We start from the raw sequence: 24,613 nt of genomic DNA, 5'->3' as shown, positions 1-24,613 counted from the left end.
CCGGGCTCCAGCCTGCTTTCCTGAAGTTACTGCCTGCCTGTCCCCTCTCCTGCGATGCTTATCTCCCCTCCTTCCTTGTCTAGCTCCCTTCACTCTTCAGGTGTCGTAAGGTCACCTCCTCCCTGGTGTCCCCAGCCCTTGACAAAGCAGCAGCTGTCTCTCTCCAATTCCCCACGAGAAAATCCTAGAAGCCTGGGGAGTGTCTGAGTCACAGGACCTCTGAGCTGGGTGAGAACCTGTGAGCCTTGGGGCTCTGGCCTCTGCTTGGTGGCTGCGTGCCTTGCACATTCCCGGGACAGGCACTCACCAGTTCACACGGCAGTAGCTTCCCTCAGGGCCCTCCCTGAGCTCTCAGGCCCCCAGAATTGTCTGCTGTTCTGATACTGGCATTATCCAGCTCCCTTCTCTATCTCCGCCACAATGACCTTTTCATCATGGGTGGGGTGTAAATGGGTAGGCTCTGGTGGCCAGGTCCTGCTGGGGGGTGTGAGGTTTGGACTAGTGCTGGGAGGCCTGGGGGAGATGTGGAAAGGTGGGCACGTGGCCAGTCCTGGTCAGTGCTGTTCTGCTGGGCCGAGCCAGGGGTCCTGCTAGACACTGGCTGCACCTCATGTGTCCACTTGGACGGGGGTGGGTCTAGGGCAGATGATAGACACAAACAAATGTCACATTACAGCTGTAATTTTTGTGTTTTTAATTTTTTAAACTTCTTGGCAGAGAAAGAAAACTAGCACTTCATGAAATCAGATCTCAGACCCAAGTGCATGGGCCTCCTGTGTAGCCAGGACACCTGGGTGATGGTAGCCTCAACAGAGCTCACCAGTCCCAGTCTCACTAGTGAGGTAATCGTTTCCAGCTTCCTAATATTATGGTTCACATTTTAGAAACGCTGCCGTGGGCTAAATAACTTGCTGAAGGCTGTTAGGTCCACTGTCTGGAGCCTGAATATTCTTCCAGCGCCCCTCAGAGTGTGGGGAGGGAATTACACTGATGAGGATGAAAAAAGCGGGATGTTTAGGGTGAAGGCCCAGAGGCTCACCTCACCCCCAGGGTGACAACTGGAGTTCCACATTGTTCCTGGTGCTGGTAACAGAGATCACAGAACCAGGCACAGCTCAGGAGACAAGAGCTGAGCCCTCCATGGGGACATCGTGAAATAATTTCTAACAATGCTGATTAGTAAATTAATCTGTAATAGCAGCAAATGTCTGAATGACCTTTACTTCTTGATTCAATACAGCAAAGGTAATCACTTTATGAGGAAAACAGATGAAACACCATGCATTTTATGACTTAAAGTGACTTCAGATCTAGGTCAGAGTTTAGAACAAGTCCTCACAAAGAAAACCCAAAAGACAATGTAACTGCATAATTAAAGAGGGATGTGAGGTTTGGGGTGTGAGGTTCGTTCCACACCTCCCCCAGGCCTCCCAGCACTAGCCCAAACCTCACACCCCCCATTCTCCTGAATGGCATAGAAAGCAAACAAACTCAAAGCTGTAACAGAATTTGCCTTAGGATCATAAAACAAACAAACAAATTTCAGTGACAGTGAGGTAGCTACAGGTCACCTATATGTATCTCTTTCCCAAAATGTTCTTCCTAGGACAACTGGCTTGCGTAACATTTAAATGTAGTTTCAAAAAAAATAGATTGCTAGATTTATCTGAAGTCTGGATTTTTTGGCTGCATTTTCACATAAACCAGCAGGGTTTCCAGTGACGCTCATGAAAGCTGATGGCTGTTATCGCACATCCTAGAAATAAAATAATTATCAACCCCATAACTGAACACACTTAGAGTAATAAGTTAAGGACATACGAGTGAACATTTTCCAGAAGCTTTCCTAATATTCCAGTTCCCCTGCATCCTGAGTGTCCGACGGGGGACAAGATCTGATTTCTCCTCTCCTCACACTCCCCCTGGGGTCAGCTCTTTGGTGGTCCCTGTGGGAGGTTCCTAGCTGAGGGTTCCTGACCCGAGCCTCTGAGTTGTGGGTCCTCTGGTGGTTGGTCAGGGAGGAGCTCTGGCTGAAGGATTTCCCACATGCCCTGCACTTGTAAGGCTTTTCTCCTGTGTGGACCCTCGTGTGGGTCACGAGGGATGAGCTCTGTCGGAAGGCTTTCCCACAGACCTTACAGCTATAGGGTTTCTCTCCAGTGTGGATTCTCTGGTGCTGAATTAGTGCTGAGCTTTGGTTGAAGGCTTTTTCACAATCATTACATTTATAAGGTTTCTCTCCAGTGTGAATTTTTCGGTGAGTATTAACTCCTGAGTGGGAACTGAAGGCTTTTCCACATTCCTTACAATGATAAGGTTTCTCTCCAGTGTGGATCCTGTGATGTATATTAAGCCGTGAAACCCAGGAGAAGGCTTTCCCACATTCATTGCACTTGTAGGGTTTCTCTCCAGTGTGAATCCGCTGATGCTGGAGAAGAGCTGAGCTTTGGCTAAAGGCTTTACCACATTCTTTACAAGCATACGGCTTCTCACCGGTGTGAATTCTCTGATGGATGATGAGGGCTGAATGGTAACTGAAAACTTTCCCACACTCATTACAGTGAAAAGGCTTCTCTCCAGTGTGAATCCGGTGGTGTCTGCTCAGCCGTGAGATGGAAGTGAAGGCCTTTCCACACTGACTGCACTCATACGGCTTCTCCCCGGTATGAATTCGGTGGTGCTGGATGAGGGAGGAGCACTGGCTGAAGGCCCTCCCACACTCAGTACACTTGTATGGCTTCTCTCCAGTGTGGATTCGCTGGTGGTTATTAAGGGACGAGCTCCCTTTAAACGTTTTCCCACATTCTTTGCACTTATAGGGTCTCTCTCCAGTGTGCATTCTCTGGTGTCCAATGAGAGACGTGGTGAAACTGAAGGCTTTCCCACACTCATGACATATGTAGGGCTTCTCTCCAGTGTGGACGCGCAGGTGCTGAGTGAGGGAGGAGCTTTGGCTGAAGGCTTTCCTGCATTCCCTGCATTTATAGAGCTTTTCTCCCGTATGGATCCTCTGGTGCTTACTCAGGGAAGAGCTGTGAAGGAAGATCTTTCCACAGACACTACACTTGTAGCATTTACGCACAGTGTTGACTCCCAGTTGTTTAAAGAGAATTGGGTACTGCTGGGAACGGGGTTTTCTTCCTCCAGAAACAATTCTGGGCTTTCTAATAAGTGATGGTTTCAGACCAAGATTTTTCCCAAGCTCAATACCTTTCAAGCTCCTCTCCTTGATGTAGACTTTTTTGATGGTAACTAACACTTTCCTGAAGAGTTTCTTTTTGCCTTGTTGCTTCTCTGACTTGTGCTCATTTATGTAGGTTTTTCCCAACTTGAAGTCAAAAGCACCATCAACTATGAGTTTTTTCATGACTTCCTGATTTTCTTCTTCAGAGACTGTGGTTTCAAACAAGCTCTCCCATCCTAAAATAAACAAAGTGTATCAGCCTCTCCTGTACCAGAAATAAAGAAAAGTGACATCAAAATATATGAAGATGACTAATAAATGCAGGCATAAAATCTTAGGAAAGAAAAGAAAAAGAAGAGGAGGAGGAAGAGGGGGAAGTAGGATGGTGGCCGTGTCTGGGGAGGAGGCCTGAGAAAACCTGTGTGCTGGGCTGAACACCCACAGGGAAGTTCTTCCAGCAGCAGAAGCCAGGCCTGACCTGGTAACAACGCGCAGTTCCCTGGGGCAGGGACAGTTCTGAGCATGGTTGCGTCAGGCTCAGCTTCACCTGCCAGGTTGCTACAAGCGCACCAGGGAAAGCTGCAGAGAGGCTAAAAATGGGACGCACAAGAACCACTGGCTCTGCAGAGCTCCAGGAAACACAGGGTCTGGCACTCATAAGAGTGCGGTAGACTCAGTGCCCACAAGTCTTGTGCAAAGGTCAAGACTCTGGGGCTTCTGGGGAACAAGCCAGAAAAGGGCCAAGGATTACGTCCTGCTGTGGGCTGCTGACAATGGCCAAGTGACCAACATCACAGAAGTACCAGGAATGATTAGGATGAAAGTAAGGAAACACAGAAACAGAAGCAAATAAGCTGCATTTTAAACTGGGCCATGAGGAGGTGAAATTAGAGATGAGGACTAAGTAATAAGAGCTGGTCAGGCAAAAATGTATGTATAGGGAGGACTCAAGTCAGAAAGAACTGCTGAGCTGGGCGTGGTGGCTCACGCCTGTAATCCCAGCACTCCGGGAGGCTGAGGTGGGTGGATTGCTTCAGCTCATGAGTTCAAGATCAGCCTGAGCAAAAGTGAGGCCCCGTCTCTACTAAAAATAGAAAAAACTGAGGCAAGAGAATCACTTGAGCCTGAGTTGGAGGTTGCTGTGAACTATGACACCACAGCACTCTACCCAGGGTGACAGCGTGAGACTCTGTCTAAAAAAAAAAAAAAAAAAATTAAATATATTTTTAAAAATATATTTTTATATATAATTAAAATATTAATTATATTAATATTTAATTAATTATATATTAATTATATATTATATATAATATATATAATATATATTATTATATATTAAAATATATAATTAAAAATATTATTTTTTTTGGTTTTTGGCCAGGGCTGGGTTTGAACCCGCCACCTCTGGCATATGGGACCAGCGCCCTACTCCTTGAGCCACAGGCACCGCCCTAAAAAAATATTTTTAATTAAATCATAGCTGTGTACATTAATGCAATCATAGGGTACCAAGCGCTGGTTTTTTTTTTTTTTTTTTGTAGAGACAGAGTCTCACATACCGCCCTCAGGTAGAGTGCCGTGGCATCACACAGCTCACAGCAACCTCTAACTTGAGCTTACGCGATTCTCTTGCCTCAGCCTCCCGAGCAGCTGGGACTACAGGCGCCTGCCACAACGCCCGGCTATTTTTTTGTTGCAATTTTGGCCGGGGCTGGGTTTGAACCCGCCACCCTCGGCATATGGGGCCGGCACTCCACTCACTGAGCCACAGGCGCCGCCCCCAAGCGCTGGTTTTATACACAATTTGAAATATTTTCATCACACTGGTTAACATAGCCTTCCTGGCATTTAAAAAAAATAAAAATAAAAAAGGGCAGTGCCTGTGGCTCAGTAAGGCGCAGGCCCCATATACGGAGGGTGACGGGTTCAAATCCGGCCCTGGCCAAACTGTGACAAAAAATAGCTGGGCGTTGTGGCAGGTACTTGTCCCAGCTACTCAGGAGGCTGAGGCAAGAGAATCACCTAAGCCCAAGAGCTGGAGGTTGGGTTGCTGTGAGCTGTGACACCACAGTACTTTACTGAGGGTGTCAAAGTGAGCATCTGTCTCTAAAAAAAAAAATAATAAATAAAAATTTAAAAAATAAATGAATAAAAAATAAGGAAGAAAGAACAGCAGATACCAAGGCCCTAAGTTTTTCTGTGTCCAGAACATAAAGATGTCTAGTGTGCCTAAAGCAGGGTGAACAGGGAGACAGGGAAAAGAGGTGGCTGGGACATGTTACTTAGAGCCTTGTGGGCCACAGGACAGATTCTTGGGTTTTTGTTTGTTGTATAACAATGGACCACCAACTTTGGGAGGTAAAGCTGGCAAGTATCTTCACCTCTAAATAGAGCACTTGGAGAAAGTGACAGAGAGGATTCAAGGGTGACTGCCGGCTGGTGGCTCGGAAGCTCAACGGACCCTATGCACCCTCACAGTGTTGGGAGTCGGGGAGAAGAGCAGTCTCATATTCTCGGAGACAGTCTTTTGTCCATCTTTTTGTTTATTCAGGATACAATGCAAGAAATGAAATCACTGTTTCAAAAGAAATGAATATATATATATAAATTCTTTTTTTTTGAGACGAGACAGAGTCTCATTATGTTGCCCTCGGTAGAGTGCCATGACGTCATAGCTCACAGCAGGCGTCCTCAAACTGCGGCCCGCGGGTCACATGAAGTGGTGTGAACTGTATTTGTTCCTGTTTTGTTTTTTTACTTCAAAATAAGATATGTGCAGTGTGCACAGAAATTTGTTCACAGTTTCTTTGTTTAAACTATAGTCTGGCCCTCCAACGGTCTGAGGGACAGTGAATTGGCCCCCTGTTTAAAAAGTTTGAGGACACCTGGCTCACAGCAACCTCAAACTCTTGGGCTTAAGTGATTCTCTTGCCTCAGCCTCCCAAGTAGCTGGGACTACTAGCGCCCACCACAACGCCCAGCTATTTTTTTGTTGTAGTTGTCATTGTTTAGCAGGCCCTGGGCTGGGTTCGAAACCACCACCCCAGGTGTATGTGGCTGGCGGCACAACCACTGAGCTATGGGCACTTAGCCAGAAACGAATATATATATATATATTTTTTGAGACAAGAGATTCAAGCTGTCACCCTGGTTAGAGGGCTGTGGCATCACAGCTCACAGCAACCTCCAACTCTTGGGCTCCAGCAATTCTCCTGCTTCTGCCTCCCAGGTAGCTGGGACTACAGGTGCCTGCCACAACACCCGGCTATTTTTTGGCTGCAGCCGTCATTGTTGTTTGCCAGGCCTGGGCTGGATTTAAACCCACCAGCTCAGGTGTATGTGGCTGGCACCTTAGCTGCTTGAGCCACAGGCGCCGAGCCTGACAGTATTTTTTAGCTTTTCACACTTAGAAAATTATTTTCTTGAGGAATTCCTAAACTGTTAATAAAGACGGTCATCCTCTGGAAGGACTGTCCACTCAAAACCCCCACTCAGATAGTGCCTGTCGCTCAGGACAGCAGCATGACACTGAGTGCTTACTTCTCTATCCTTGGTAATTTAATAAGAAGAGAATGATATCGCACGGCTTTCAACTTCACTGATATTAATTCAGCTGAACAGTGTTTCAAAAAATCCTCTGTGGATTTTGAATTCACATTCCTTCCTTGCCTTTTCAACCATAATACTCGAGGCTTTATACTGCAGTGATTAACTCTTCTCAGCTGCACATTGGAAGAAGAGTTGTCTTGGGCCACACATTAAATACACAGACACAGGCTTGGCGCCCGTAGCACAGCAGTTATGGCGCCAGCCACATACACTGAGGGTGGCAGGTTGGAACCCGGCCCAGACCAGCTAAACAACAATGACAACTTAAACAAAAAAATAGCTGTGCGTTGTGGTGGGCGCCTGTAGTCCCAGCTACTTGGGGGGCTGAGAAAAGAAAATTACTTAAGCCCAAGAGTTTGAGGTTGCTGTGAGCTGTGACGCCACAGCAGTGTACCAAGGGCAACAAAGTGAGACTCTGTCTCAAAAAAAAAAAAAAATAGACACTAATGAAAGCTAATGAGCAAAAGAAAAGGCCCGTGCACACCCTTTGCCGTATCTGGCACCACACACAAGCAAAATAAATCCTCAAATAATCTGCGTGTGGCCCATGGGATGCAGGCTGGACACCACAGCAAGGCTTTTTTTCTTTTTGTTATACCTTTGTATTTCCATAACCATGTTAGCAATAGTAATAATAGGAAACTTAGAAATTAAATTTCCTACAGGAAGACTAATGAAGCAGGGCTCACTTTGTTGCCCTTGGTAGACTGCTGTGACTAAAGCCCTGTCAATGAGATGCTATTCAGCCTCTATTTCCTGAAGGCTGAATAACTGAGGGACATCGTCAAGTAAAACCAGGCTCTGTCTGGAACAACATGTACAGTAGAATCAATCCTTCTGTGTCTTTCTGTGCCTGTCTCTGATTCACAAACACACTCATACAAATATTCACTTGGTCTGAACACGTCAACAGCACACTAACAATAGTAGTGACCACAGTCTGGGGAAATTTCAGGGGACTCTCCTTTTTTTCCTCCACCTTCTCTTTATTTACACAATAGCATGTATAACTTGTACCAATTAAAAATAATTAACTTGTGGGCGGCGCCTGTGGCTCAGTGAGCAGGGCGCTGGCCCCATATACCGAGGGTGGCGGGTTTAAACCCAGCCCCGGCCAAACTGCAACAAAAAAAATAGCCAATAGTGTTGTGGCGCCTATAGTCCTAGCTACTCGGGAGGCTGAGGCAGGAGAATCGCCTAAGCCTAGGAGTTGGAGGTTGCTGTGAGCTGTGTGACACCACAGCACTCTACCGAGGGCAATAAAGTGAAACTCTGTCTCTACAAAAAAAAAAAAAAACTTAACTTGTAAAATACTTGTAAAAGAACAATTTGATATTAATGGTTTCTTTGCCAACCAAAAAGCTCAGACTCAAATTTGAAACTTATACATAGCTACCATTCTGGTGCTACAACAGATGTATTTATTTTCTAGGTTTCTGATTGAATTTCTATTCTATCATTATTCTTCCAGTCACTTGCCTCAAATTGTTGGTAGCAAGTGGCAGGATATATTTAAGTATGCAGTAAAAACAAAAGATCCCTGAAATCAAGAAGGATTGAGTCTTCAAAGCTAAGGGCCCAGTGAATGCCAAATAAGGAACCTTCAAACAAAAACAATCCTTGATACAATGCAGAGAATTTTCTAAATTCCAAAGATAAAGAGGATAACATATAAGATCCGAGGTAGAGTGCGCGGCGCCTGTGGCTCAAAGGGGTGGGGCGCCGGCCCCATATGCCAGAGGTGGTGGGTCAGCACCAGCAAAAAACAAAACAAAACAAAACAAAACCAAAAAACCCCAGGTAGAAGTCAGAGAAGAAAAACCAGGTCACCTTGCAGGAAACAGACTCAGACCAACAGTGCTCAGTGTTCAAAGGCGGGAGGTAAAGTCTGCACAACCAACACCAGAAATCTAGATCCAGAAGAACTGATTTCAGACACACAGAAATATTGTATGAATCTTTCTGGAAAAACGTACTCAAGAAAACATTCTAGTCAAACCAAGGATGAGGATCTGATGGCAGAGTTCCTGAATGGAAGCACCGACTTGAGCTGACACAGAAGCCCGTGTCCAGCCAAAGAGGACGACAGACCCAGACAGTGACAAAGCTCAAGGGAGCCCCCTGTGGAGCCAGGAGGAAAGACACTCCTAGTGGAACAGAACCTAGGAGCTTAGGGCGCAGCAGCCCACAGGGCTGGAAGCCAGGACCTGGAACATTTTATTTTGAAAATTTTCACAGAGAAGGGTTAGAAGAATGGCATGGTGAAAACCTGCGAACCTTCTGCTTAAATTCCACAACTGTTACCATTTGCTGAGCCCCGGACTGCTGTGCCCAGTTCCCTGTCTCACGGGTACACAGACATACACATTTGTCTGGGTTTTTGCTGATACTGTTTTCACTGAGCCATGTTTAATAACTTGTAGACAAAAAAGTCAAAGCAGAAGAATGTCCAAAAATGGAGCTATGGGCAGCGCCTGTGGCTCAAAGGAGTAGGGCGCTAGCCCCGTATGCCAGAGGTGGCGGGTTCAAACCCAGCCCTGGCCAAAAACAGCAAAACCCCCAAAAAACCAAAAATGGAGCTATGAGGGATGAACTGTATGTCTAAAGGTATGTCTAAATCACGAAGGGGATATAATTTAGGAAAATAATCCAGTAAAAGCAAGGAAAAAAGTGGGAGATACAAGAATCACAAACCTTTACACATTACACACTGCATTACGTACACTACACGTTACAAGAGACATCTCACAAACACGTCACTGGAGAATTCAACCCTCCTAAGAACCCAAAGGATCAAGTAAACAACCGGAGAGAAAGGACATGCCCCCTACACTCCCCACCTGGCCTGGTGCACCAGGAGACCCTGGCCAGTGTCTCCTACGGGCAGCCTCCTCTCGTGTCCACTTCCCAGTCCCTCTGCACTCACCCAGAAGTGGACTTGGAGGAATCCCATTTTCCACCATCCAGGGGTCCTCCCCTAGCTCCAACTGGGAGATGACTTTTGGCTTGGAAAACACAATCCCTGTTTGTGCACAAAGAAAAAGATGTGAGTGGCCATTCTGGCACACAGATCCAGCTCAAGAGTCCCTGGGCAGAGGGACAGTGCAAGTGAGGAGGAGGCTTGCTCTGAGCGGGCTTGAAGCTGGGCTCGTGGGGGATGGCCAGGGGTGGCTTTGGGAAAGGAGTTAGGCTGTGTATGCACTCCTCTCAGTGGAAACGTCCTGTGGGACCCTGGGGACAGAGCTCAGGGAGCAGAAGACAGGAAAAGCACAGACAAGATGCCTCCGCTGGCTCTATCAATCCTTGAGCTCTCTGCAGAGCCAAGGGGAACAGCAAGAGCCACTCCCTGAGCCCATCTGCAAGCTGAGCCTGCCTGGGCCCTGGCAGTGTTCTCCTTGGAGAAACTCCACTCCCTGAGCCCATCTGTAAGCCGAACCTGCCTGGGCCCTGGCAGTGTTCTCCTTGGAGAAACTCCACTCCCTGAGCCCATCTGTAAGCCGAACCTGCCCGAGCCCTGGCAGTGTCCTCCCTGGAGAAACACAATGGTCTCGAGGCAGATTCTGCATCCTGGGAAGCTGCTCACCCAGGGAGGCCAGGGTTCTGTAGTTGTCCAGCATCACCTCCCGGTACAAGGTCCTCTCAGCAGAGTCCAGGTGCGACCACTCATCCTGGCTGAAGAACACGGCCACATCCCTGAATGTCACAGACTCCTGGAATGGCAAACCCATTCCTGTTCACCCAGGACCATCCTCACCCTGGGATGACCGAGAAGCAACCCTGTCACCACTCAGGGTTCTGAGTATTGCAAGTCAAGTACTTTTGCTGTTTTTTTTTTTTTGTTTGTTTGTGTGGTTTTTGGCCGGGGCTGGGTTTGAACCCACCACCTCCGGCATATGGGACTGGCGCCCTACTCCTTGAGCCACAGGCGCCACCCCAAGTCAAGTACTTTTGGACAGCCTCTCGGTCACGGCCATGCACTCATCACGCGTCTACTGTGAGCAAGTCACCCTCAGAAGATCTCAACACAGCAGCCAGACAAGATAGTGCTGTGATCATGAAACAATGTGAGGAGAGAAATACGGAGCTCTGCACTGGCACCAAACTCTCATCTTACGGAGGACACGAAAGTCAAGTTTTAGAAGGCGGCTCCGGCACACTCACTTAGGGGGGAGTAGCGGGAGACCACCTGGCTTGCCTGGAAGGGCAATCACTGGGTCCTCGTTCTGTCAGCACCACAGCCCCCCTCTGTGTCTTAGGGTAGAGAACCCTGACATTCACAGCTGGGAAGGCTCGGAGAACGTCCCAGGTGCAACTCTGCTAGGAGAGGCCCAGGTGGTGGCCGCACGACATTTCAACAAGGGCTGGACGAGAGGCTGTGGTTGGGATTCTGCCTCTCCACCCCAGAAGTCTCTGTTCTTTTGTTTTTCTCCAGTTTCCCTGGACCACAAGTCACCACTCTGAACTAGAAGCCCCCTTTCTTTTCTTACTAAGAATTATTTCCTGGGGCGGCACCTGTAGGAGTAGGGTGCTGACCCCATATGCCGGAGATGGTGGGTTCAAACACAGCCCCGGCCAAAAAAAAAAAAGAAAAAATAATTAGTTCCTTAAAAAAGAGAATTAGAGGGTGGCGCCTGTGGCTCAAAGGAGTAGGGCGCCAGCTCCATATGCCAGAGGTGGCGGGTTCAAACCCAGCCATGGCCAAAAACTGGAAAAAGAAAAAAATGAATAAAGAAGAGAATTAGAAAAGCAGAATATACGAAAGAATAAGAAATGTTGATCTCACTTTCTACCACCAAAGACAGTTTTGTTATCTTTTTGCTATGTGTCTTGTCAAGTTCCACATTTAAAAAAGATAAAATTGTATTATACAGATAACTGTGTCCTACTCAACATCTTTATTGCTGCCCAGCATTTCACTGCATGGATGAACTTGTTCATTTGAGTAACTACCTGTGGACATTTAGGTTGTTCCCGCTTCTTTGTGTTAGTCATCCTTGATAGAGTGCTGTGGCACCACAGCTCATAGTGACCTCAAACTCCTAGGCTCAAGTGATCCTCCTGCCCCAGCCTCCCGAGTAGCTGGGACTACAGATGCGCAGCACAGTGCCCAGCTATTTTTAGAGAAAGGGTCTTGCTCTTGCTCTGGCTCAGGTTGGTCTCGAACTTCTGAGCTCAAGGGATCCACACGCCTCAGTCTCCGAGAGTGCTAGGATTATAGGCATGGGCCACGACGCCCAGTCCCCAAGTTTATCTTTTAACAAAGATAATAGCCAGCTCGGTGCCTGTAGCTCAGCAGCTAGGGCGCCAGCCATATATACCGGAGCTGGTGGGTTCGAACCCAGCCTGGGCCTGCCAAACAACAAAGACAACTACAACCAAAAAATAGCTGGGTGTTGTTGCAGGTGCCTGTTAAGTCCTAGCTACTTGGGAGACTGAGGCAAGAGAATCGCTTAAGCCCAAGAGTTTGAGGTTGCTGTGAGCTGTGACGCCAGGGCACTCTACCGGGCAACATAGTTAACATAGCAACATTGTCAAAAAAACAATAACAAACAAAAAACCCCAAAGATAACGGCCAATTGTCCAGTCTCTTGGGAGAAGATGGGCCTAACATGTCGCTGACTCCAAACTGCAAAACCGACCTAAATACACTGCTTGTATCCACTTAGCTGTACAGAAGAGCAGCCTCTGATCCCTCTCTCGTGGACTGCCTCTGATGCGCACCACCCCTGGCTAAATCTTTACTCAAAAATATTATTTTCTTTCTCTACCTGAGCAGCGAGGTTTTCTAGGTTGGGAGATTATGTTTTTTTTTTTTTTGTAGAGACAGAGTCTCACTTTATGGCCTTTAGTAGAGTGCCGTGGCCTCACACAGCTCACAGCAACCTCCAACTCCTGGGCTTAAGCGATTCTCTTGCCTCATCCTCCCGAGTAGCTGGGACTACAGGCGCCCGCCACAACGCCCGGCTAGGGAGATTATGTTTTTAATTATATTTCCCCGACAACCCATCAATGACATAGAGTTACACGCCACGAAAGGCTGGAGAAGGAAGAAATCACTTGGACTAGGACACTTCTCATCTTAGGGAAGGCTCTTTACCCAAAATCTGCCCCCGAACTACTGCCCATGCTTCAACTTCTTCTGGATGCCTTCCACTCACCAGGTACACAAGCCTGGTCCCTCTCCGTGAACCCAAACCTTATAGTGCTAGAGTGCTTCCCTGACCACACCTGCTCACTGGTTTCTTTCTTCAATCTTTCTAGAAAATCACCCCAACTCTTACCATGAAATACAGCCATGTATTAAGATGTGCCCTTTAAAATGCTCTATCAGGCGACTTCATTGTTGTGTGAACATCACAGGCTGTACTAACACAAACCCACACAGAATAGCCTACACACCTGGGCTACCTGGTGCCAGGAGCCTATTGTTCCTGGGCTGCAAACCTGTCCCTCATGCTACTGTCCTGAGTAGTGTAGGCATATATATCTGAACACAGAAAAGGGACAGTAAAGACATGATGTAAAAGATTAAAAAAAAAAAGACAAAAAAGGTACACCCAGATGGGGTGCTCACTGTGAATGGAGAGCACATGACCGGAAGTTGCTCTGGTGAGTGAACGTGAAGGCCTAGGATATTACTGTGACTTCTGCAGACTCTACAAACACCATACACTTAGACTACACTAAATTCATGTTTTTGTTTTTTTTTTTGTAGAGACAGAGTCTCACTTTACGGCCCTTGGTAGAGTGCCATGGTATCACACAGCTCACAGCAACCTCCAACTCCTGGGCTCAAGCGATTCTCCTGCCTCAGCCTCCTGAGTAGCTGGGACTACAGGCGCCTGCCACAATGCCCGGCTATTTTTTGGTTGCAGTTCAGCAACCAAAAGGGTGGCTTGAACCCGCCACCCTCGGTATATGGGGCCGGTGCCCCACCGACTGAGCCACAGGCGCTGCCCCTAAATTCATTTTTTAAAAGTAATTGTGCTATGACAGCTATGAATCACTAGGTGACAGCAATTTTTCAGCTGTTATAATCCAGTGGGACCACCCTCCTATAGGAGGTCCCTCCCCAGAACGACTTCTCCCATGTGTTGTTTGCTTCTTAGTTTCTGAGGGCAAAGACTGTGCCTCTTGTCTTTAAAATCCCAGTGCTCTGAAGGAATTATGCTGACCTCCACAGGGCAAAAACATACCAGGACCCCTCACAAAGCTCCAGGAGTGCAGAGGCGTGGATTGGGGCCCCCCTCAATTCCTAGTCATCAAACACTTAACCGTCCACTGGTGAATTCACAACTAGACTGGCCCTGAGGTGAGAGATACCTTCTCCTGAGCTCCTCACCTGCCAGGTGCTCTGGGCCTTCCTTGGGCTTCAAGGCCAAGAAGAGCTCAACAACTGATGAAACAAGGTCACCGCCTCTGAACCCTGAAGGCAGCTCTAGAACATGGCAGCTTTCACTCACCTCCGCCTGGGCTGGTAGCCAGCTCCTGGCCATGGCTATGTCTCCCCTCCTGCTGCCCCTCTCCCAGAGGCCTCCTGGAACACAGAAGGAAGCTGTGAGGCCTCCTCATCCTGCTGCATTCCCGCCCTGCCCTCCTTCGGCCACACCAGGTAAGACACCTGCACAGCTGAGCACCTGCTGAGGGAGGCTGGCAGGGCGCAGGCCAGAGGGACGGGAGCACGGTGCCCAAACCGGCGACCCAAACCTGGGTTTATGAATAAAGACGAATCAAACAAAAGGATTAAACCATCTGATGTGCATTAACAGAGTAAAGGGCACAATCAGGGGAAGTCCGCAGAGATGTTAGATTAATGAGAAACAATATAAATGTTCCGCACATCTGGATTTCATATTATTCGAGGTGGAAAACAGCATTTGAAGAATTGATGCCTTTTTCTGGAATAGCCAACCAAAGACTCACAGAAGTTCTACTTCCTTTATCAGAGAGTTGTTTTCAAGGAAATGTTGTTACCCATCCTCCCCACACACGCCCCAAAAAGAGCTCCAGAGGAATAGCATCACTGAATGAATTTAACATTTAGAGAAAAGGGAAGTAACTTAGCAAGCGGCCAAAATTACGCTAAACAAAAAAAAGAAATGGTTAAATCAATGTAGGATTGCCTGCAGGAAAACAATGCTAAACAAGGAGGGCTGGCAAAAAACCGAGTATTTTTAAAAGTTTAAACTTATGGGAATGGTGCAGGAGGGAGGGTTAAACCAACAGCCACTAAAGTCGAACATCGCCCCGGGGCTCGCGGTCTCTCGCAGACTCTCCCGGGCCGATTCTCCGGGGTCGCGGCTGCGGCGCGGCCTTCCCGGCAACGCCCCCTCCGCGGCCGAGGTCACCTGCCGAGGCCGCACGGCTCCCCGGGCTCGACAGACACTGGCGCGGCGGCCAGCCCTCGCTCTGACCTCGCCACGGCAGCCGCACGCCCCGGGCCGGCCCTCACCCGCACCTGAGCCCGGGCCCGCCGCGGCGGCGCTCGGAACCGCGCACGGCTCAGGAGGCGAGCGAATCACTCAGTTCAGGGACCCTTTCTCGTCGCCACGCCTCCGGGCGCGACTGCGCCTGCGCACGGGAGAGCCCACGGCCACCGGCAGAACGTCGCGCTCGGCCCTTCGGACTACATTTCCCAGGCGTCGCCGCGGCACCGCCGCCTACGGTATCCGAGAAGGAACAAGAGCTCCTCGACCCGGGCAAGCGGGCGGACTGGAGTCCGGGAATTCTGAAGCCGGTTTCTCGACTTCTTTTCGTGCGCCCTTTATTGGTAATGACAATAACAATAATAGGGGAAATTGAGTATGAATATGCGGAGGCTGCTGACTATTCGTGTGTGGTGAGAGAAATGTTAGTCTATTTTTACCATATTTTGTATATTTAAAAAATTATCTAAATGTTGTAACCTATAAAAAATATGTATGAATGGCACATTGGTAAAAAGGAAATTGCAAATCTAGGATTTCCCTTTTCTTGATACTCGTTACTTCCTTTGAAACGTCTCCTTTGAATCAAAGTAAAGCCTGTGGTCCAGCATCGACTGTCTTCACGACTAGCACGGGACACACCACCTAATATGTGCTCAGCATGGGTTGATGTTTAAAATACCAAACCCCAGGCCGGGCGCGGTGGCTCGAGCCTGTCATCCCAGCACTTGGGGGGCCGAGACGGTGGATCGCCTGAGCTCACAAGTTCGAGACCAGCCTGAGCAAGAGCGAGACTTGTCTGTGCTAAAAATAGAAAAACCCGAGGCAAGAGGATCTCTTGAGCCCAAGAGTTGGAGGCTGCTGTGAGCTATGACTCCACAAGGTGACAGGTTGAGACTCTGTTGTAAAAAAATAAAATAAAATACCAAACACCATAATCTACAAAGATAGACCTAAAGCCAAAATCTAAAACCAAAGGCAGCTTGAAGGTAGAAAATAAAGAGACTATAGATGCCAGGTAAAAAATATGAAAAAGAATTCTGGGATCATGCTGGGCGCGGTGGCTCACACCTGTAAGCCCAGCACTTGGGAGGCTCAGGCAGGTGGATCACCTTAGCTCACAGGTTGGAGACCAGCCTGAGCCAGAGCGAGACCCCATCTCTAAAAAAGTAGCCAGTTAATGTACACAGTTATGATTTAATAAAGAAATATAAAAAAAATAAAAATCTGGGTGTTGGCAGGTGCCTGTAGTCCCAGCTACTTGGGAGGCTGAGGCAAGAGAATCGCTTGAGCTTAAGAGTTTGAGGTTGCTGTAAGCTATGATGCCACTGCACTCTACCCAGGGCAACAGCTTGAGACTCTATCTCAAAAAAGAAAATAAAAAACAAACAAAAAAACCCCAAAAGATATCTGGGATCATTGTGTTACAATGAGACAAAGATCATTTACAAATAAAAATACTTAAATTGGACAAAATGGGCAGTATTTCTATGGGATTTCCTCCTTTGAAGAGTAAATTTTGTCCATTAATTAAATTGGACAAATTTTTTATGTTGATAAAAAAATAACAATGCACATCACTAATGATTAGGGAAACGTGGATCAAAACTACATTGACATATCATGTCATACTCAGCTATTATAGAACTATAAAAAAACAATAACAGGAAACAAATATTGATGAGGATTTGGAGATAAAAACACCTATAAAAACACCCTGTGTGTTGATGGTGGAGATGCAATGGTGCAGTTGCCGTGGAGAACAGTATGGCAGTCTCTCAAAAAAAATTAAATATAAAACTAATGTATGGTTCAGGGCAGTGCCTGTGGCTCAGAGGGTAGGGCGCCAGCCCCATATGCCGGAGGTTGCGGGTTCAAACCCAGCCCTGGCCATAAAAAAAAAAATACCACAAAACTAATGTATGGTTCAGTAATTCCACTTTTGGACTATATGTTAATTGTACATTTAATTATTGTTTTAAAATAATGAAGAATACAGACATGACAGTTACGGACCTTTATTGGCAAAACAACACAACAAGATTTACAAAGTAAGAATAAGGTGGTGACTGAGTCCCTGTGATTACCTACCCTTTTCACTTAATCTTTCTTAAAAGAACAACAAAAACAGACATATATAATCTTCAAAGGAGTAAATCCCATGGACAAATACCGTCAGAACACCAGAAACTGAGCAAAAGTCTTGGAAGACAAGCAGCAGATATGTGCTTTGAAATCCAAAATGCATCTAATAGATTCTGAAGAAGAAAGCAAAGAAAATGGCAGAGAGGAAATAAATAGATTAGCTAAAGAGATATTGATAGAGATATAGCAGAAAACATAACTCAAGCTAAGGAAGGTGTGAGTTTTCAGATTAAATGGAACATAAGGCGTAGAGCATAATGGACAGGGTGGGGTGGGGACAGCCTATAAAAAAACCCAAGATACATCCTGGATAAAATATTGGTACTCTGAAGATAAACAGAAATCCCCCTAAAAGCAGCTAGAAAAGAAGAAAGAAACAAAAGGTTACCAGTGGCCTTTTTTTTCTTCAAGAAATAGCAAACTGCTCAAGTTGGCTGAAATAATAGACCTGCCAAGAACTCCCGGTGGCAGATGGCAGCTGTGACACCATCAGTGGTCCTGTGATGTGATCAACACCAGATTTCTTCCTTCACTCCACACTCCAGGAGGTGGGGGTAATGTGGGTATGTAAAAAAAAGTAATAATAAATCAAGTATTTTTGGAACATAGGAAGGGGAGAGGATATGGGGTAACCATGAATGTTCACTACTCCAGCCAAACCAAAGAAGATGCAGCTGACATCAGACTTCTCAGCAACCCTGGCTTCTAGAAAACGGTGTGGAACAGTCCTCAGACTTCAAAGTGAAACTATTTCTAATTTAGAATATTGTAACCTCCAGTCTCACCATGAATTGTAAGTGAAGCAAAGGCATTTGGAGGATGAATGTATTTACATAGATTCTAAGCCCTATGATATCCCTGAGAGAATTAGTAATGAATGTAATTTATTAAAAAAAGAACTCAAGAAAGCAAAACTCCCATGGATTACAAGAATCAGTACCAAGTAAATTAACAAGTAAGACTTATCAGAGACAAAATGATTCTTGAAGCATATTATGAAAGAAAATTAATAAGAAGATTAAAAACCCAATTGATTACAAAGAAAGTGATGAGGTGGGTGGATCTCCTGAGCTCGGAAGTTGGAGACCAGCAGGAGCAAGATGGAGACCCTGTCTCTACTAAAAATAGAGACACCTGTAGTCCCAGAAGACTTTTAACTTGTGAAATTTAATTTCTGTTTCTTTTAGCTTATTCTGAAAATCTGAGCTGCTGTTGACATTGTTTATTTGCTTTTTTTTTTTGCAGTTTTTGGCTGGGGCTGGGTTTGAACCTGCCACCTCCAGCATGCATATGGGGCTGGCGTCCTACCCCTTTGAGCCACAGGTGCCGCCCCTGTTTATTTGCTTTATCCTACAATACGTATATCAGGGCTCAGTGCCTATGGCTCAAGTGACTAAGGCACCAGCCACGTACACCTGAGCTGGCGGGTTCAAATCCAGCCCGGGCCTGCCAAACAACAATGATGGCTGCAACCAAAAAAATAGCTGGGCGTTGTGGCGGGCACCTGTGGTCCCAGCTATTTGGGAGGCTGAGGCAAGAGAATTGCTTAAGCCCAGGAGTTGGAGGTTGCTGTGAGCTGTGATGCAACAGCACTCTACCCAGGGCAACAGCTTGAGGCTCTGTCTCAAAAAAAAAAAAAAATAAATAAATACAAAAAAAATAAAGCTGACAATATGTATTATCAGTTTGAATTTATTAATTTCATATTTTTACTATTAGTAAGAATATTGAATGTAGCTTCATATTACTCTGTGCCTGGTTACAGAATCATCAATCATATTTCTATTTTCCCAGGGTGTCTTATAAATATTTAACATACATTTTAGACATTAAAAATGTACATCTGAAGTTATCTATGTTATAACCTGAATAAGACGAGAACCTTAGCATGTTATCTATCATATTTTCTCTTTCCTCATCACTACTGTCTTGTGTGTGTGTGTGTGTGTGTGTGTGTGTGACAGAGTCTCCCTCTGCCGCCCTGGGTAGAGTGCCAGGCTGTCCTAGCTCACAGCAACCTCAAACTCTTGGGCTCCAACAATTCTCCTGCCTCAGCTTCCTGAGTAGCTGGGACTATAGATGCCCACCACAACACCCAGCTAATTTTTCTATTTTTTTTTTTTTTCAGTTTTTGGCCAGGGCTGGGCTTGAACCCACTACCTCCAGCATATGGGGTCAGCACCCAACCCTTTGAGCCACAAGCGCTGCCCTAATTTTTCTATTTTTAGTAGCGACGGGTGTCTAGCTCTTGCTCAGGCTGGTCTCGAACACCTGAGCTCAAGGGAATCACCCATGTCAGTTTCCAGAGTGCTGGGATTACAAACTCAGAAAAGGAATTTGCAAAACCTAATATACATTCCTGATAAAAATCTCTCACTAAACAAAAAATAAGAAGGACCTTGTCTATGAAAACTCACAGCTAGCACTGTTCTTTTCTTTTCTTTTCTTTTTTTTTGAGACAGTCTCACTATGTTGCCCTCGGTAGAGTGCTATGGCATCACAGCTCACAGCAACCTCAACTCTTGGGCTCAAACAGTCCTCTTGCCTCAGCCTCCCAAGTAGCTGAGACTACAGGAGCCTGCCACATGCCCAGCTATTTTTAGAGACAGAGTCTTGCTCTTACTCAGGCAGGTCCCAAACCTGTGAGTTCAGGCAATCCACCCGTCTCAACCTTCCAGAGTGCTAGGATTACAGGAGTGAGCCACCACACCTGGCCCTAACAGTATTTTTTTTAGAAACACAGTTTCACTTTATCTCTCTTGGTAGAGTGTTGAGAGGCGTCACAGCTCACAGCAACCTCCAACTCCTGAGCTTAGACAATTCTCTTGCCTCAGCCTCCCAAGTAGCTGGGACTACAGGCGCCTGCCACAACGCCCGGCTATTTTTTTGTTGCAGTTTGGCTACGGCTGGGTTTGAACCTGCCACCCTTGGTATATGGGGCCGGCGCCACCGACAACAGTATTCTTAATGGTTAAAGAACTCTGCTTTTGCCCTAAGATCAGTAACAGGGCAGGAAAATCTGTTCTCACCACTTTTATTCATCAGTCTGGTGAAAGTTCTAGCCATTGGGATAAGACAAGATAAAGCATCTGAGTTAGAAAGTATGAGTCCCAAATTTTAAATATGGGCAAAAGATTTGATCAGACACCTCACCAAAGAAAATGTAATAATCGTAGGTGGGCATGGTGGCTTACAACTGTAATCCCAGCACTTTGGGAGGCTGAGGCAGGTGGATCGCCTGAGCTCAAGAGTTTAAGACCAGCCTGAACAAGAGCAAGATCACATCTCTATTAAAAATAGAAAAACTAGCTGGGTGTCATGGCAGGTGCCTGTAGTCCTAGCTCCTTGGGAGGCTGAGTCAAGAGGATTACTTGGGCCCAGGAGTTTGAGGTTGTTGTGAGCTGTGAGGCCACAGCACTCTACCCAGGGCGACCCAGTAAAACTGTCCAAAAAAAAAAAAAAAAGTAATAACGGCAAATAAGCTCATAAAGTTCACACAACATCATGAGTCATTAGAGAAATGTAAATTCAAACTTTGTGCTGTAATAGACTGGTTCATTCCCCTGGAACAGGTTCACATCCTAATCCCAAGACCTGTGAACATCAGTTTATGTGGCAGAAGAGACTCTGCAGAGGTGACAGTTAAGAGTCTTGAAATGGGGAGTGGATGTGGGAATGGATCACAGTTGGAGACATCAGCATAAACCCCTGTGTAGCGTACTGTAGGCACTGATCACTGTGTGGAAATACTTACAGATAAAGCGTATGTATCAAGTCGATGCATTCGCTTTCTCTGTCGGCGAGACATTCTAAGAGCAAAGAAGACCCAGTAGCAATGAGGGAGCCTGGAGCTCACGTCTTGTACTATTCTCCAATAAACAGAGCCACAGTTCCCGGGAGAAATAGGTTCTAAAACTGAGACAGGAAATCCTTTGTACAAGGTGAGCCTGGAGCTACTGGCAGTGCTGTTAATCACATGGGCACATACATCACTCCGTCAAAGAAACGGTGGATAACCCCCTCCAGGGCGGAGGTGTTAGTAGTGTAATGCTGGGGATAGGGTTAGGCATTTTCCTGGTCTTGTGAGTTTGTGGCTGTATGTGTATACATATTTCCCTCTCTCTGGAGACCTCCGGCTAACACAGTAGGCAAATCATACCGTCTCCAGATGCTGGAAGCTGTGTGTTTTGCAAACCACCCATTATGCTTCTTTTTTCCTTGCATTCACTGATGCCCCCTAGAGGGAGTAATAATTGGAATTATCATCTTGTTCTGATTTTAAAGGAAATAAATTTTTCAAATAACGCATCACTGAGTGCAGTATTTTCTGTAACCATTTTAGTAGACAACTTTATCAGTTTAAAGAAGATCCTTAGAGGCGGCGCCTGTGGCTCAGTCGGTAGGGCGCCAGCCCCATATACCAAGGGTGGTGGGTTCAAACCCGGCCCCGGCCAAACTGCAACCAAAAAATAGCCAGGCATTGTGGCGGGCGCCTGTAGTCCCAGCTACTCAGGAGGCTGAGGCAAGAGAATGGCTTAAGCCCAGGAGTTGGAGGTTGCTGTGAGCTGTGTGATGCCACGGCACTCTACCGAGGGCCATAAAGTGAGACTCTGTCTCTACAAAAAAAAAAAAAAAAAAAAAAGAAGATCCTTAGATTGCAAAACTCAAAATCATGAACGAATATTGGATGTTATCAAATGTCTTTTCTGCATCCATTAGGTAATCATGTTTTTTCCTTTAATCCGTTAATGCAGTGAATTATATTAATAGATATCCTAAATCGTTAATCTGCTAAAGTCCATTTCTGGGACAAACCAGACTCGGTTATGACATTTTTGTGGATTTCAGCTTAGAAATGTTGGACTCGTGGTCTTGTATCTGTGCTTCTTAGTTCCGCCTGCAAATTTTATTTCTGTACGGACTAGGAAGACCCTCACACAAGGAATGCATCATCTCATTTCTGTCTATTTGGAAAATTTCTGTGAAGAAACATATTTCATTGCAGCACACATCTCTGTTTCGTGGCTTAGTTTGTGGTGTCTGGGGGTTTCGGGGTTCACATGGGGTTCCCCAGCACCTTCGTTTTATTCTCAGAGTAAGAGCATCTGAACACGAGAAACCAGCGAGCTCAGAGCAGAACAACGGGGGAACAGAGGCAGCGCCTGGCCCTACTTCCACTCCCAGGGTCTCTCCCAGATCAGTGGCCACCTACTCCCTGCGTGGTCCTCACAGCTCAGTCCTTTTTGCTAAGGTGCTTTCGTCTTTCTTAGAAGATGAAGTTCTCAATTTACTCTAGTATTTGACATTTTTCCATGCCCCTTTAACTTTGCTGTTATCTTTTTTTTTTTTTTTTTTTTTGTAGAGACAGAGTCTCATTTTATTTATTGCCCTCGGTAGAGTGCCGTGGTGTCACAGCTTACAGCAACCTCCAACTCCTGGGCTTAGGCGATTCTCTTGCCTCAGCCTCCCGAGCAGCTGGGACTACAGGCGCCCATCACAACGCCCAGCTATTTTTTTGTTGCAGTTTGGCTGGGGCCGGGTTTGAACCTGCCACCCTCGGTATGTGGGGCAGGCGCCCTATTCACTGAGCCACAGGCTCCGCCCTACTGTTATCTTTTGTTAGAATTGTTCTTTCCTTCCTTACTTCCTTTCTTTCTAGACCAAGTCTCACTCTGGGTAGAGTGCCGTTGAGTCATCATAGCTCACAGCAACCTCAAACTCTTGGGCTCAAGCCATTCTCCTGCCTCAGCCTCCTGAGTAACTGGGACTACAGGTGCCTACCACAATGCCTGGCTAGTTTTTCTGTTTTTTGTAGGGACAGGTCTCACTCTTGCTCAGACTGGTCTTGAACTCCTGAGTTCAAGGGATCTACCCGCCTTGGCCTCCCAGAGTGCTGGGATTACATGGCCCAGGCACTGTGTGGCCAGAATTGTAGTTTTCATTAGTGTTCCGGTTCCAAACCTTCTTAAGATTTGAGTGGTCTGTTTGATTCCTGTTATTTCAATACCTCAGTTATTTTTTATCTGCTTTTGGATGCAACATGAGCATTTTCAGGAATACTATTTTGTGGCATTTGTGACTTGGGATCCCCAATTGCTGTCCCCTCTTCCTAGTAGGCATCATCATTGCTTTCCAACACTTTTCGCCCAGGTCTCTGCCCAAATATTACCTACTGTAGAGGACTTCTGTGTCCATTTGCACATCCACGGTGGATAACATCATACACACTAATTAACTCAGTGTGGATCAAAGACCTACATGTGAGAGCTAAAACTATAGAAATCTTGGAATAAGACATAGGTATAAATATTCATGGCCTTGGGTTTGGCAATAGATTCTTAGATATGATACCAAAAGTGCAATCAGTAGAAGAAAAATATATGATTTGGACTTTCTCAGACTTAAAAACTTTTGTCCATCAAAACACATTCTCAAGAGAGTGAAACAACAACTCACCGAATGGGATAAAATATTTCCAAATCACATACCTATTAATGATAAGGATATAGTATCCAGAATATATTAAAGAGTCTTAAAACTCAACAAGAAGACAAACAACCCAATTTAAACAGGGTCTAAGAACTTGAATAGCCATTTCTTCCAAGAAGACATAACAGGTGGCCCAAAGCACCTGAAAAGATGCTCACCGTCATCCGTCATCAGGGAAGTGTCCGTGAGAGGGGCAGTGAGGTCTAAAAGATTCACTAAAAAGGCAATCATCAAACACGTGGAAAATAAATGTTAGTTACAGGCCAGTTCTCAGAATGGCGTTGGACTGACCCAGTTTCCCTCACTTTCTCTTTGGTAGTTCTCAAAAATAACTGCAGAATGTGCTGGGACTGCAACGTCCACGGGAAGAGGGACTGGCAGAAGAGCCTGGGCTTGTTCCTGTGCTACAGTACAGAAACAGGGCACTCTCAACGTTTGGCGCTGCAAACCTCGTGCCCCTTTCCAGGGTAGGCTGCTTTCTGGGGTCCCTCAGCTACCCTGTAAGTGGGAAGCTCCGCCCACCCTGGGCAGTCTTTCTGAACCTTAGAGGACCAGCTTGTCCTTTGCTGCCCCCCTGTAAGTAACAAATTTGCTAATGTCACCTTGAGTGTGGGTGTTCCATCTCACCAGACACAGACAAGCTGGAATCAGTGCCAGTGAACCTGCTTCGCACTGGGGAGAATGTGGACAGATCACAGCTCTTGTGCACTGCTGTGGGAATGTACAATTGTGCAGCTGTACTATTGTTTGGAATACAGTT

At 46.3% G+C, this 24,613-nt stretch overlaps 2 protein-coding genes across 4 annotated transcripts in view; one reads left to right on the top strand and one right to left on the bottom strand.

Moving 5' to 3' along the window:
* Positions 1-685: 685 nt before the first annotated feature.
* On the bottom strand, positions 686-15,340 carry ZNF879 (zinc finger protein 879). Of its 3 annotated transcripts, XM_053578087.1 has the most exons (6): positions 15,252-15,293; positions 14,415-14,500; positions 14,257-14,330; positions 10,377-10,503; positions 9,720-9,815; positions 686-3,420 (listed from the first exon to the last, which is right to left on the bottom strand). In XM_053578087.1, exons 3-6 carry the CDS (start codon positions 14,287-14,289, stop codon positions 1,847-1,849), a joined length of 1,830 nt encoding a protein of 609 aa, XP_053434062.1. In that variant the 5' UTR covers positions 14,290-14,330; positions 14,415-14,500; positions 15,252-15,293; the 3' UTR covers positions 686-1,846. The 3 variants fall into 3 exon arrangements, with proteins under 3 accessions (XP_053434062.1, XP_053434061.1, XP_053434063.1); XM_053578086.1 differs by lacking the exon at positions 14,415-14,500 and having other exon boundaries at positions 15,252-15,340; XM_053578088.1 differs by lacking the exon at positions 14,415-14,500 and having other exon boundaries at positions 10,377-10,465; positions 15,252-15,310.
* Positions 14,990-24,613, top strand: part of GRM6 (glutamate metabotropic receptor 6) — a 25,325-nt gene continuing 15,701 nt past the window's right edge. Inside the window, exons 1-3 of the mRNA XM_053577651.1 lie at positions 14,990-15,563; positions 24,264-24,320; positions 24,484-24,590. Coding sequence (XP_053433626.1) covers positions 14,990-15,563; positions 24,264-24,320; positions 24,484-24,590 — 738 coding nt within the window. The remainder of the gene's footprint in view (positions 15,564-24,263; positions 24,321-24,483; positions 24,591-24,613) is intronic.

The sequence above is a fragment of the Nycticebus coucang genome, chromosome 23 (genome assembly GCF_027406575.1).
Source record: "Nycticebus coucang isolate mNycCou1 chromosome 23, mNycCou1.pri, whole genome shotgun sequence".
Taxonomy (NCBI): Eukaryota; Metazoa; Chordata; class Mammalia; order Primates; family Lorisidae; genus Nycticebus; species Nycticebus coucang.
Note: the sequence above shows the minus strand (reverse complement) of the source record. Positions and strands in the feature narration are given on the sequence as shown.